This window comes from Papilio polytes, unplaced genomic scaffold (assembly GCF_000836215.1).
Source record: "Papilio polytes unplaced genomic scaffold, Ppol_1.0 DF821733.1, whole genome shotgun sequence".
Classification (NCBI taxonomy): Eukaryota; Metazoa; Arthropoda; class Insecta; order Lepidoptera; family Papilionidae; genus Papilio; species Papilio polytes.
The window spans coordinates 2,236,909-2,249,420 of NW_013527471.1; the positions used below are offsets into that span (position 1 = coordinate 2,236,909).

Sequence of the window (12,512 nt, forward strand, 5' to 3'; positions counted from 1 at the left end):
ATTTAACTTGAAACCATTTCAAAGGTTTCATGTTGCGTATATAGCTACCATTCTTGCCAAATCATTGAACCTAGACATCCATCTAGACAGCTTTAATGACTTAACATTATGTCTAGTTCACATTAAGATAATATTAACCAATTAATATTTTTTACCCTCCACACAGCAGTATAGCAATAATTAATTTTCAACAGCCTAATGGTTAGCTGTACAGATTTCTGATCACGCGATCAAGGGTTCGAATCCCTCAATTCGACTATTGTCTTAAACCATATCCTATACAAGCCTAGAGCTTGGTTGGAATGGTATTACAAATATTAATAAACTAGCTGTTTAGCTGTTCACGACTTCGCACGCAGTGCATTAAAAATGGTGGAGGTGTATAGGAAAGGGAAAATATGCTCTTAACGTGTCCTCCGTCGTAATAGGTAGGCAACGCTTTGCAATCTATTGGATTCAGGTAGCCGCATGCTTTTTTACTACGTTGATATAAAAAAGTATTCGGAAGGATATGAAAGAAAACAAATTTAGTTTCAAACGAGTGACATTTTGAGTGGTTGCGGCCGCGGCATGCAGTACGAGATGGGCTTGTACAGGTTGTGGTAGTAGGTGTAACGGCGGCGATGCGGAGTCACCGACGCGCACAGCGGCAGCGACACGTGAGGACCGCCAATCTACACAACACGTAAATATTAGAACATATATAAAAAGGGTAAACATGTATAACAGAATGCCATTTGCCACAATTCTAACAACTACAAATTTACAGGATAGGACAATTTTATAGTAATGAATAATATTTACTCACCTACTGCAGTGCGAAGCAACATGACCGTGTTCTGTGATGTTTTCACTCAACTCATGAAGTGCTTTAGCCATCAACCTTGTGAAGTACATTTTGTAACTCTATGTGAACGGTTGCTGGTGATCTAATGGTGCGTATACACTGTGACCTTCCCCATATTTCTCAACTTAAAGAAATTCCTATATATTGTAAGCTATATTCGAGAATTCTAAAACCACAAGAAGATATATACACCTTCTTAATATAAGATGTAACAAAAGGAAGAGGTGGCTGTAACAACATTAAAAGATATGTTGAATATCAAAAAGTTTATTAAGTTAAACATTTGTAAAGTGTTGGCACAAAGTGTGGTTGAATTGTCGACATTAAACTATCGACTTAAAACATTATTTTTGGTCTAGACTTTTAAAATAACGAAAAAATAGCATACAAATTATTGCAGATTAATTATCAAACAATGGGGAATCTAAAATAATTTGATTTGATAGCTCCTACGCAAATAAAGCACCGTATACTGAAAGAAGTGAATAATTTGGTGACACTTTAATTATTGTGTAAATTTAAAAATCGTGTTTAAGTAAAAGTTAAAACTACATCAGTATTCTGAGCACAAGTCTGCTCACTCCCGCATTAATATCTAAGCTTTATTATAGATTCTTAAAACCTAGAATTCATTATTTTATCATTCTCTTGTCCTTCGTTGTTTAAACTATATGTTGTAGTATGTAGATGGTAGGTGCCATTTTTATTTTCTCGTGGTTGTTTGGTGTTGTTGTGCCCTAACTATTGCTATAGTGCAAAAATATTTCTTTTATCTATTTTACGAAAATATATGTGGACTTAATCATTTTTGTACCCTTGAGATTGATTTTATGAAGTTCTTAGCTAAGATTTTACTAAAATAAGTGCAATTTGACGCTGCTGCAATTAATGAAATGCGATATAATTAACAACACTTAAAAGTTAGCAAATAGGTACTTATTAGCATAGTTTTTTGAAAAATACGTTACAAATACGCAAGTAAGCATTCAGCATTGCACGGTATAGAATTTTAATTAATAATAAAAAAAAAACAAAACAAAATAAAACTGAAAATATTTTATTACACCACGAAGCGCGATTGGCAGCGCTTCTAAAACTTTAACAAATATCAATTTAAATTTTGAAAATAATAATGTTGGTATCGACTATCGATTAAAAAAATTATAAATTAAATAAAAAATTAAAAATGATACTGAAATTATGATGACGATTAAATTACAATTAAAAGTACATACAATATTAAAAAAGAACTCATTATGACTAGGCTTCCTTCGAGTTAATAAACGTGATTTGCAACTTATAGCTACGTGGTTAAACAAATGAGATTACTTAGGAGATCTACTTAATGCTTAGCTCGCGATGTGAGGCTCTCCCGGCCCCGCGGCCCCCGGCTCCGCCCCCGGCCCCTCGGCCTCGCGTCAGACTGTACAACTAGTGGAATGCACGGAGCGGAGTTATCTGGGGGGAACTTCCCGCGGCGGCGGACTTCTGTATTTGGCTTTGATGTGCAGGAAGGGCCTCTTGGGGCAGGAGTCGTCGACTAGCGTGGCGGCCAGCGACAGTCGGATGCTCTCCTCGATGGCGGCCTGCGTCATCGGCGCGCCGCCCGTCGACAGCGACACACTCTTCACCAGCGGCTTGCCGAAGTCCGCCGTCGTGGCCAGGCTCATGCTGCGCGTCTTCTTGGCGTGTCCGTTACTCGCGGCGAAGGTCCTGCGCGGCTCGTTGACGGGCGTGGAGGCGAGGCTCTGGCTGCGCGTCTTGCGGCTCCCGAGCGTTGGCGTGGGCGCCGGCGTCACGGTCGTGCTGCGGCTCTTGCCTTTGACCGGCCGCTCCGCGCCGCTCGGCTTGTCGTCCTTCTGCATCCCGAGGCTCATACTTCTAGATTTCTTTGGCGCGTTTAGCAAAGTGTTGGAAGTGAGAGACTTTCGGAGCTCGCCGGGGGCGCGGGTCGACCGATTGGTGGGCGTGTTGGGGGTGCTGAAGCTGGGTGCGGACTGCTTGCGGGCGCGCGGGGGCTCCGCTTTAATGGGCAGCGTGAGTGCGGACTTTAGGCGTGCCTTGTTCGGCGTGGAAGAGACCACGCCGCCTTCTTTTTTGCTCGGAGCGGCCCCGCCCGTCGGGGAAGACTTGCCGCTAGTGGAAGCTTTGCTATCTACCGGTGTGGTGGTGCCGGAGCGGTCCCTGCTGGCTACTGAGGTTTTGCTGGTGGCCGGGGAGATTCTAATGGGAGATAGCTTCGCGTCGAGCTCGTCGAGCGGGAGGTCCGGCGTGGGGGATGCGGCGGCGGCGGGGAGAGGTGCGGGGAGGGGCGAGGGCGGGGCGCCGGCCATGTGCGCGGGCGCCACGAGGCGCACCTGGCAGGGCTCGTGGCGCGACAGGAAGTGCTCCAGCGTGTCCCAGCCGCCGCCCACGCGCACCATCATGTGCCGCCCCTTCAGAAGCTGTAACATTACAATACCCGTCAAGTAACAATGTTCAACCAGTGGAGTAGTGAAATACTTTTTTTATCATTCGTAGCGATGCGTACCCGTATAAAGACATTCCTGCCGGCGATGTTGTAGCGACCCTCGCCCACCTTCTTGACCTTGAGTAGCCGCGAGCAGCGCGCGGAGGAGCAGCTGCAGCCGCGCTCCAGCAGCCGAGTCACCAGCGCCACCTGCCGTCACACGTCGCCACATTATATACTATCACGATAATATATACTAGAACACCTCAACAGTAGGAGGAAGTACTGACCCGCTTGTCGAGCTCGTTGGTGGGTCTGAGAGGGACGTCGGAGTCGCTGCTGGCGGCGTCAGAGCGCGTGCTCTCCGCGTCCGTGTTGTCTGCGCCCAGCTGGCCTGCACACACACACGAACATAATCACTTCATATGTTATTTTATGCGGTCTATTTTTTGTCGTGTTATATACGTACAATCATTCTGGTCCTGTGACGTCGCGGATGGCTCTGCTGTATGCCTGTTAACAAGAATCAATGATTTTAAAACAAATTTAAGCTTCCACCTACAACAATGACGTAATTAAATATATTTTGATGGATGAATTTATTTTTCTTGGCTCCTCGATACCTGTATCAAACTATTATACAACTTACAAGTCCGCGTGCCGGGGCGGCGGCGGCCGGGGCTCGGCGCTTGTGCTCTCAGTCTCTCTATCATATGCAGCGTGTAATGATCAGACAAACATTGTGTGTAACGTGAACATTTAAATTACATGTGTTGAAATCCATCACATTAAAGTTCTCGTTTTACGCGTCTTATACAATATAGGATATGACAAAATTGCTATAAGAGGGTCATACGCCCCTTGTACACATGGTTCACGATAAAAGAGCAAGGACTACTGACTTGTGTGTCTCGTCGGGCTGCGTGTCGCGTGGGTCGTGCGGCGGCGGCGTGAGGTCGCGGAACTGCCAGGCGGCGGTGGACATGGCGGAGTCGAGGCCGGAGTCGCGCTCCTCCTGCGCGATCTCCCGCTCCAGCTGCACCAGCCCCGGGGGCTCCAGTCGGTAGCGCGTCGCCAGCCGCGCCACCTCCAGCAGGCACAGCACCACCTGCCGCGGCTGGTTGTGCAGCACTGGAAACGCACACGCGATACATTACAGAGCACTCTGGGTGTACTTTACTTTCGAAAGACGCTTTAAATTATATTTGGATTCTACTATCGCATAAAGATGGTGTTACCCTAGGTTTACCTAGGTCATCGCTCTCGAAGAGAAGGTTCTCATGCACGCCGAGGTCGCGGCAGAAGGTAAGGAAGTTGTCGGCATTGTCGCGGCTGAAGAAACTGCGTCTCGCGGCTCTCTGCCAGCACCGCCCGCGCAGCTGCGGCACCGGCTGCACAAACCATTTAATACATAAGCACTACATAGACTATGTTATTCGAAGGCGGCTGATGGCGTGGCACATACACGCTACATGTACATTACTATTATTTATTTGTAATCACTCAACACAATGCGCAACTGGAGGATAATGGAATTCCTGAATCATTAATAATAGTCACGTTCGTTTACTTTCTAGAAATAGCTAAATGTTCTTGATTTGATAACAACTAAACATTCTAAGCTGATTTCAGGAAGACACAACAGATTGCGTTAGATAGCTCTGTTAAATCGTATTGTCTCAGTGTGCGGGACGTTACTCACCCCGACGACGAGGCCCTGGTCGAGTGCCTCCCTGGCGCGCTGCTGTATGACGGCCGCCAGCTGGCACAGCTCAGCGCCGTTGTCCAGCGCCTCCAGAAAGTTGTCCCCCGTCAGGTACGTCGTGCCTGCAATAACAACGGAATTTGAACTGCTACTATCTTTGAAAAGGTGTAATTTTATTGCCTCCTCATTGGCATATCCCTCTATAAAACTGATCATTCGAGCTAGAATTCACTACCTAGTGGTTTTTTAAGCATAGGGCATTATGTTCCTTATCAATCTATGTCCTTACTTTAAAGTAAATATTTAAATGTATTCGTAAACATGCCCCGGTAACCTCTAAATCTACATTTATTTAATTTACTTTTACGAGGATTTTCCGCACGTGTTAACTACTGGAATACTTCGAAAAACTCATATCACAGATCATAACTACGTGATTATTTTTTAAATATATCTTGCGTTATTTTCATAATTTCTATAGAAAGTAGATTATCTAAGATAATTGACATCATAATATCAATTACGAAATACGTTTTTTAATATTAAGTACGTAAAGAGAGGTAAATTCTAGTGTTTTAACCTGATATCTTAAAATATGCAATTTTAAATTCAATGCAATCAAGAATGTGAGGTGAGGCTGAGGCAGGTCAGAGCCAGGACATTCATCAGCTCCGCGGACTCTCAACACATCGGACACACAACATAAATCAAACGGTAAACGATAGATTTATTTGGTTGCGACTCAATTGGATTTAATCCAATAAGGATGCAGACAAGGAAAATTGTTATATTTACAAATTGACGAGAAAACATTCAACTGTTAGATCTACGAATATTTTGTAACTTAGATAATAAAACTATTATTGTCTATTGTACATTTCTCGTAATAAATGTACACTAAGTGCTCCCTTTAGTCGCCATTTAGCAAATTGTTAGCACACACTAAGTATACAAATCTAAGTAGATACTAAATTAATATTTATAGAATATATGGTTAGTTGACCTACGAGTAATCATCGAGACAGCTCGCCGCGTGCGCTGACCGTATAACCGCGTACATTTGGGGTAGGCAGCGCCGCGCCCACGCCACCGCACCGTGAAATACATGCACTCGATGTTTACTGAACTAATCAAATCTCGGGGCGCGCCGTAATACGATCCTTCGCGTCGCGTGCTCTGATAGTATACTAGCTGTTCCTCGCGACTCCGTCCGCGTGAAATTAAAAAATATAGCCTATGTTCCTCATAGATAAATTACTTTTCTAAAGGTGTAAGTTTTAAACCGGCCCAGTATTTATTGAGTCGTTTCTATACATACAAAAATTAAAATCTTTACAGTTTATAATTAATTGATTTTTTGTACTTTTCACTACTATAATAACAATGGTGAAATGAATATATCTGTCAGTGGACGAAATACTTTTGATCTCCCACGGGGTGTACTTTCGCGCGCCTCACCTTTGCCCTTCACCTTCTCTGATATCACTTACAGCGACCGGCACACCGCCACTACCCGTATTTAGACATAATTACACTCAATGAATAAACAAACTCCAACTAGTGATGTGCTACTATATCGATATTAAATTCTAGAATTAAATTAGTTAAAACTTTCTTTTCTTTTTACAATGATTATGCCATCAATTATACCTTTTTAATAACAATTTTCTTAACTTTCAGTTTTTTCCTTTTTGTATATTGTAGATTATACTCGTATTTCTTCGGACATTCAATATGTTATCTATTTTGTTTAAATACAATAGGTGTTACGAAGCGATGCAATAATCTGTTATACAAATATTTTTAGTTGGTGTGAGGAGTGCTATATGAAGTCTCACCATTGTTACACATTGTAATTGCATTAGACACTGGATATATGTTACTCTGAATTTTAAATAAAATTTGCAATAATCTCGTTTAGAGTAACCAATTTAACATCGGTAAGTAATATTTTGTTTGGATTTAGATACCAATTAGAATTTAATTAGTTATAAAACCTACTACTTTTTTACTTATAAAATAGTCACTAACGTAAGTAGGCCCTAAATAGTTGAATAATTGAGTTTCCAATAACAAATATCTGTAATTACAAAAATGGAATGTACGTTTTTAAAGACGGTTATTATTATTACCGAATCTTTTAACCTTCACTTCGGTAACTGATTCACCCTTGTTAGGTATAGTCAGTAAGTCTGACAAGCCGGTCGTCTGCGCCGGTGGTCCCGCGAGCTGTTAGCCTTCGCAATACAACCAGTTGGCTGATATTTTCATGAGAGGCCACATGTTTTATTCTACTTCAGTTAATTAAAAACCTATTTATTTACGACATTTCATATGTTGCATATTAAATACGCACACCATATCTAAGGTAACGGTTTGTTGTACAAATAGGTTTAAGTACGTGTCAATGCGTCCCCAGGCCCCGAAGTGAGGCTTTGTGTACGAATTACAATAAATGTTAAGCCCACCGCGAAGCTAGTGGTCCAAGACAAGAGATCAAGCGGATAAGCGTTTGCACAGACCAAAGCTATTGGAGACTAGGAGACTAGACGATAGTAACATTTAACAACAGCAATTTAACTAATGCCTTTTAAAGTTAAACTTTTAACTACTGCTATGTTAAATTAACTTACATATCGTAAGTAATATCGCTGCCGCTTTCACCTTGCATCGTAATAATATTAGATATTCATAGTGCAGAGAGCAGCGGTAGTGTGTCGGTATTTATAGCCACTGGAGACCGGCGAGTCCGCGGGTGCGCACCCGCCGAGCTTGCTGACTCAGCGCACCAAAGCTGGACTACTGTCCGCAACGTATCGAATGCTTGCATACTATTTATTGTTTATTAAATGAAATGTAGGTTCGTAATAATTTGGTGCCTCAAGTAATATAGTTGACAGTAGTGATATGGTCTCCCTTAGTGTTAGATTAAGTATAATAAAGCTATCGTTAGGGATTTCCAATTGGATTAGTTAATGACTATTGAGCCCACCAGGAAGTGTTTGTTTAATTCTAAATATTATTCAAATAGAATCGTTAACTTACATAAAATAACGGTTATTGTTAACTGTCTAGATTGCATTGGCCCGTCTCCGTATTTTATGACATTTCTTGTTCAAAACATTAGCTTTATATTGCAGTGATGGTAGTGAGAGCTATCATTGTCAATAATGCAGAGGAGAGACGTATAATTGCGCGGGAGACGGCAGGGTAATGGCGCTGTCGTGACAGGGTAGAGCGCGCTGCACTTTCCTCGACAAACATTACATCGATTGATAGTTACATTAATATTATACGTTTCTTTGATGTAACACATTTATGTCTTCGTTGGATGAATGTTTACTTAAGAAATCTACGTACGACTATTTTGCGCCACAGAGATTGCTACTCAAAGATATTTTCAGACGATCTAAGTTATCGTAATTTTATGTCAAGACTTTTTGCAAAATGCGTCAAAGGGTTTGTTACCAAATTTAAAAATATTCAAGCAAATAAAAGGCGTGGTGCTTTTTTGCTACAAAAAATTAGAGTAGTATCAAATTGCTAATTTTCGTGTGAACTTGTTCCCACCAGGTGGCAGTGGGCGACATATGGTCGATTAACCGGTTAATAATTACAGAGATTTCCTCCAGGAAGATAATTCTTTGGGATACAGTAACGTGAGAAAGATGCTGATGGTAACAGATGTTACATTGCGGATATATTAATTAGCAGATAACTACGAAGGAACAGGCAAATATCTAGACTTAAAAGGCTAAATTATTAGGCATATTTTTACTGGTTAATGTCTGCTTAATGAAAACTGACTGAACGTGACTGAATTAAGGCGCCGGCGTTTGCGACAGAATATCCACGCGTCCCATGATTTTGTGATAACACGGAAAGTCTATGAATTAGTTATTATTTCGACTTTTTCTCCAAATTTTGTGGATACCCTTAGCGTGGTTAGGGATTATGTTAATAATCAAATTCACAATTTTAGAAAAGGTTTGTTTTTCTTTTAGTACCGTAAAAATATATTAATTCATAGGACTTTGCTATATTTCTATAAAACACTTTAACGTTCTAAATACGGTAATAAATCAAAGAATCATTTATCAAAGACGTAGAGAGTAAGATAGCAGTATTTTAGTATGGTAACCCTAGTCGCTCCAGTGTGGCCCTGTCAGCCGCGCTGGCTGTGAGCACAAAGGTTGTATTTACCAATTAGCCGCGCCACACCACACGTGCGTTGTGCGTTGCGTAACATTAGTGTGGGCGGGATCCATCAAATTACGCGCACTAATAAACCAATGAAATACTGCTAGTGGACACTGGACCTACGAGTTAACGGTGTTAATATTATTAGAGTTAATTTTTAGTTCACATTAAGACTATTTGCTTATTACTTTGAATCTTTGAACTTGAATTCCAAAAGTAAGTTTATGCTTAAGCAAGAAAAGATTTTATTTAGAGATTTCAATTTTATTTTTAAAACGTGGTGACTAAAAATGTCAAATAAAATCTTTAGTACTTTGATAAAATCAGTTCGTTTAATTCCGTCTTTACCTTGTATAATTTCAAGATAACATTGATTTTTTATTGAGAAGGGTTTATAGTACACTTACTGTACTTAGCGAAAGTTTGTGTCCTTGTATATTTGTCGATTTTATTTATAAAAAGGTGTTTTAAAAACGAGGTTAATCGTCTTGAAAATTATGACTTTGAAATGCTCGGTATTTGAGCATATCCAAGAATTTAACAATAAATTGTACATTTTACGAAGTGTACAAGTTTAACATATAATAACCCGCTTATTTACTAAATACTTTAATATTTCGATTTTTATATAATAAAAAAGTTAAATCTGTTAAAACGCAGTTATTGGTGCTTGTGATATTGATGCATCTTTACTTAATCAATGTAGAATTTCTTTTTAATTACTTAATGAATAATTGCTTAAACGTTAAGTTAATTACGATAGGTACTTATAACATTAAATTTAACTTTATAAAATGAATGTTTTAAACGATAATCTAATTATAAACCGCGTTTAATTAATATGTAACGTAGGTGTGGGAATGTAATTACACTTCTAGGAATATTATAACTTTGACGTATTTCCCTAACTATTTCCTGCTAGTTAAGTGTACTTAGGTATGTTTTCTGCAATGATCGTTTTTTTAATGAATAAAGTTTGTTAGACACGGAACGGGTGTATTGAGAGTTTGAGATCATTTATGTGTATGTGGGTCGCTGCCGTGGTGGCCGCAATGCGCCGCTTGCACTTACAGTCAGACCTTGTTTTATAGTTGACCGTTAAATCGAGATTATAAATAAAATACGAAGTTCAATATAGAAAAACTAAGTGAAAAGTTGACCAGTGTTACATAAGTGTAGCGCCAGAAGAGTGTATAATAAAGAACGTATAATGACATCATTTAACATCAAAAAGAATTATGATGCGGCGTTACCTAAAACCTTTCCATATTAAAATGGTAATAAAACTCACCGATAGTTTTATTGATCCAGTCGGCGAGGTCCTCCTGCAGCGGGAAGAGTTGCCTCGCCTGCGAGTACAGAATCTTCTCCCTGTAGTAGTCCTCGTCGGCAGCGCTGGGGGCCTGCGCCGCCAGTGCGCAGTCGGCGCGCTCATAGCTACTGCTCACGCGCCGCACCAGCGCCTCAGCCCGCCCCGCGCCACGCTCCTCCGACCCTCCCTCAAAAGTACTGCGCACGTACTCGAACGCATTAGTCCTCTCAAACGCATTAAAGATCCTGTCGAAGTTCCCACTGAGCGGCCGCTCGAAGGTGTTCTGGTCGGTAGGCGACGTCACCGACCAGGAGGCGCGGCTGCCGATGGCCGTCGGTCCGCAGCGGTAGTACGCCATGCCGGTGCCGGCCGAGCTATCTGCAACACAACACTCTGGTCACTGCCTACCCAAGACAATGTAATAGCTGTGTGACGTAATTTGGAACATCAGTGTAATGAGCTCGGTAATTAGTGGCTTCATTATTCATGGTTGCTCATTTAACTGTAACATTTAAAGCTATTAAAAAATGCTCGGAGTGTTTTGATTTTTTTTTCATAATCATTTTTTGTTAAACCAATAACTGTTCATTATCGAGCTGTCGTCTCGCCATTTAAGTCTTGTTAAAATTAATGCGGCTTTATTTATGCGTCATCTACTTTAAGCGGTCGCCGATTGTAAGCTGTTTAAAATTAAAGACTCTATGGGCCGACCTTCGCGACGACATGCGAGGCCCTTGCCGAGATAAATGGGCGCAATACTATCTACGCCTCAATTCCCTTCGGGCAACTTATAATAAATTGTTAAGATCATTTACAATACACTTGGCCTTAAGTTTTGGCACATACTTCGATCGCCAATAACAATTTTCTCGAAGCTTATTAAATTTGCATGCGAGAGGCGGCTTCATTCCTTTCTTCGTTTCTTCCAAAATCATTTCGAAGGCCGTTTCACATTACAATTATAAAACAAAAGCTACGGGGATTTTGTACACCGACAACGCTCGAGACGTAATTAAATTTTTACAAAAAGTATTTATAAAGCATCGCTATCGGAAATCAGTTTTTATGTTGAGCATACCTACTCATTGAATTATCATCTGTTTAACATATTAAGTTACGAGGCATATTACTTGTAAATATTACGCAGTATTTGTAATGATAAAATTACAAAAGAAGATCTAGACATTAAAAACTCAAAGTGTCATGTCCTACCAGTAAGGCACACATGACGGTATAATCCCAGTTACATAAGGTGGGGCCACACGCGCCGCGGCTGCGACTTTCTCCGCAGATGTGCGGGTGCGATGCCGCTTTCCTCCCGCAGCCGCGCACCACCGCGCCGTGTGGGGAATACTTTATGTTAGAAATCATGTGGTACTTGTGCAATACTGATTATCGTTATTACAAACATCTTGCTCCCGCGTAGTAAAGGAAAACATATGAACAAGTTTTATTTAACAGAAACGCCTTTAGTTTGAATGAAACAATTTTGATTTACATGCAATCTGTGGGATATGGACGACTTAATGCCAAGATAATATAAAAAAGATTCACTATCTCAGAGTTTATGACTATTAGCTAGTTATGTTATACGATTGCAGAATGTGATCGTAAACGTCGAAGTAAATAAAAGAGATATTTCCGTTGCGGAGCGCGGGACCCTTTCATATCCACTTATGGAAGTAAAGCAACTTTAGTAGATCACGAGTGGAGACGAAGCCTTGAACTGGCGCGGGATGAGTGCGGCGGCGACATCAAACGCCCCGCGTGTCTCTCGTGCGGCGGCGCCTTTGTGTCTTTGCCGCTCGCGTGTGGGAGATGTTGCGCACGCGCGGAATTACTATCGCTACTAGAGACATGTAAGCTTTTATTTATAGAATTTGATATCCATGTAAAAGTTTATCCTAAAATGAAGTTGTTTTCCAACAGCATCATATTGTTTTATAGGTTGTTATAATACAAAAAAATAACGACTGTCTTCCTTAATTTCTGATGTCTC

General features: G+C 41.0%; 1 protein-coding gene across 4 annotated transcripts in view; it reads right to left on the reverse strand.

The window, feature by feature from the left end:
• Positions 1-1,561: 1,561 nt before the first annotated feature.
• LOC106108285 (GAS2-like protein 3) overlaps positions 1,562-12,512 on the reverse strand; it is a 48,956-nt gene continuing 38,005 nt past the window's right edge. For all 4 annotated transcript variants that reach the window (XM_013289408.1, XM_013289406.1, XM_013289407.1 and 1 more), the window contains 8 exons: positions 10,493-10,891; positions 4,999-5,123; positions 4,546-4,687; positions 4,199-4,427; positions 3,766-3,809; positions 3,587-3,690; positions 3,378-3,506; positions 1,562-3,291 (listed from right to left, as the gene is read on the reverse strand). In XM_013289408.1, the coding sequence (XP_013144862.1) occupies positions 2,302-3,291; positions 3,378-3,506; positions 3,587-3,690; positions 3,766-3,809; positions 4,199-4,427; positions 4,546-4,687; positions 4,999-5,123; positions 10,493-10,871 (2,142 nt within the window). In that variant the 5' untranslated portion in view covers positions 10,872-10,891 and the 3' untranslated portion in view covers positions 1,562-2,301. The remainder of the gene's footprint in view (positions 3,292-3,377; positions 3,507-3,586; positions 3,691-3,765; positions 3,810-4,198; positions 4,428-4,545; positions 4,688-4,998; positions 5,124-10,492; positions 10,892-12,512) is intronic.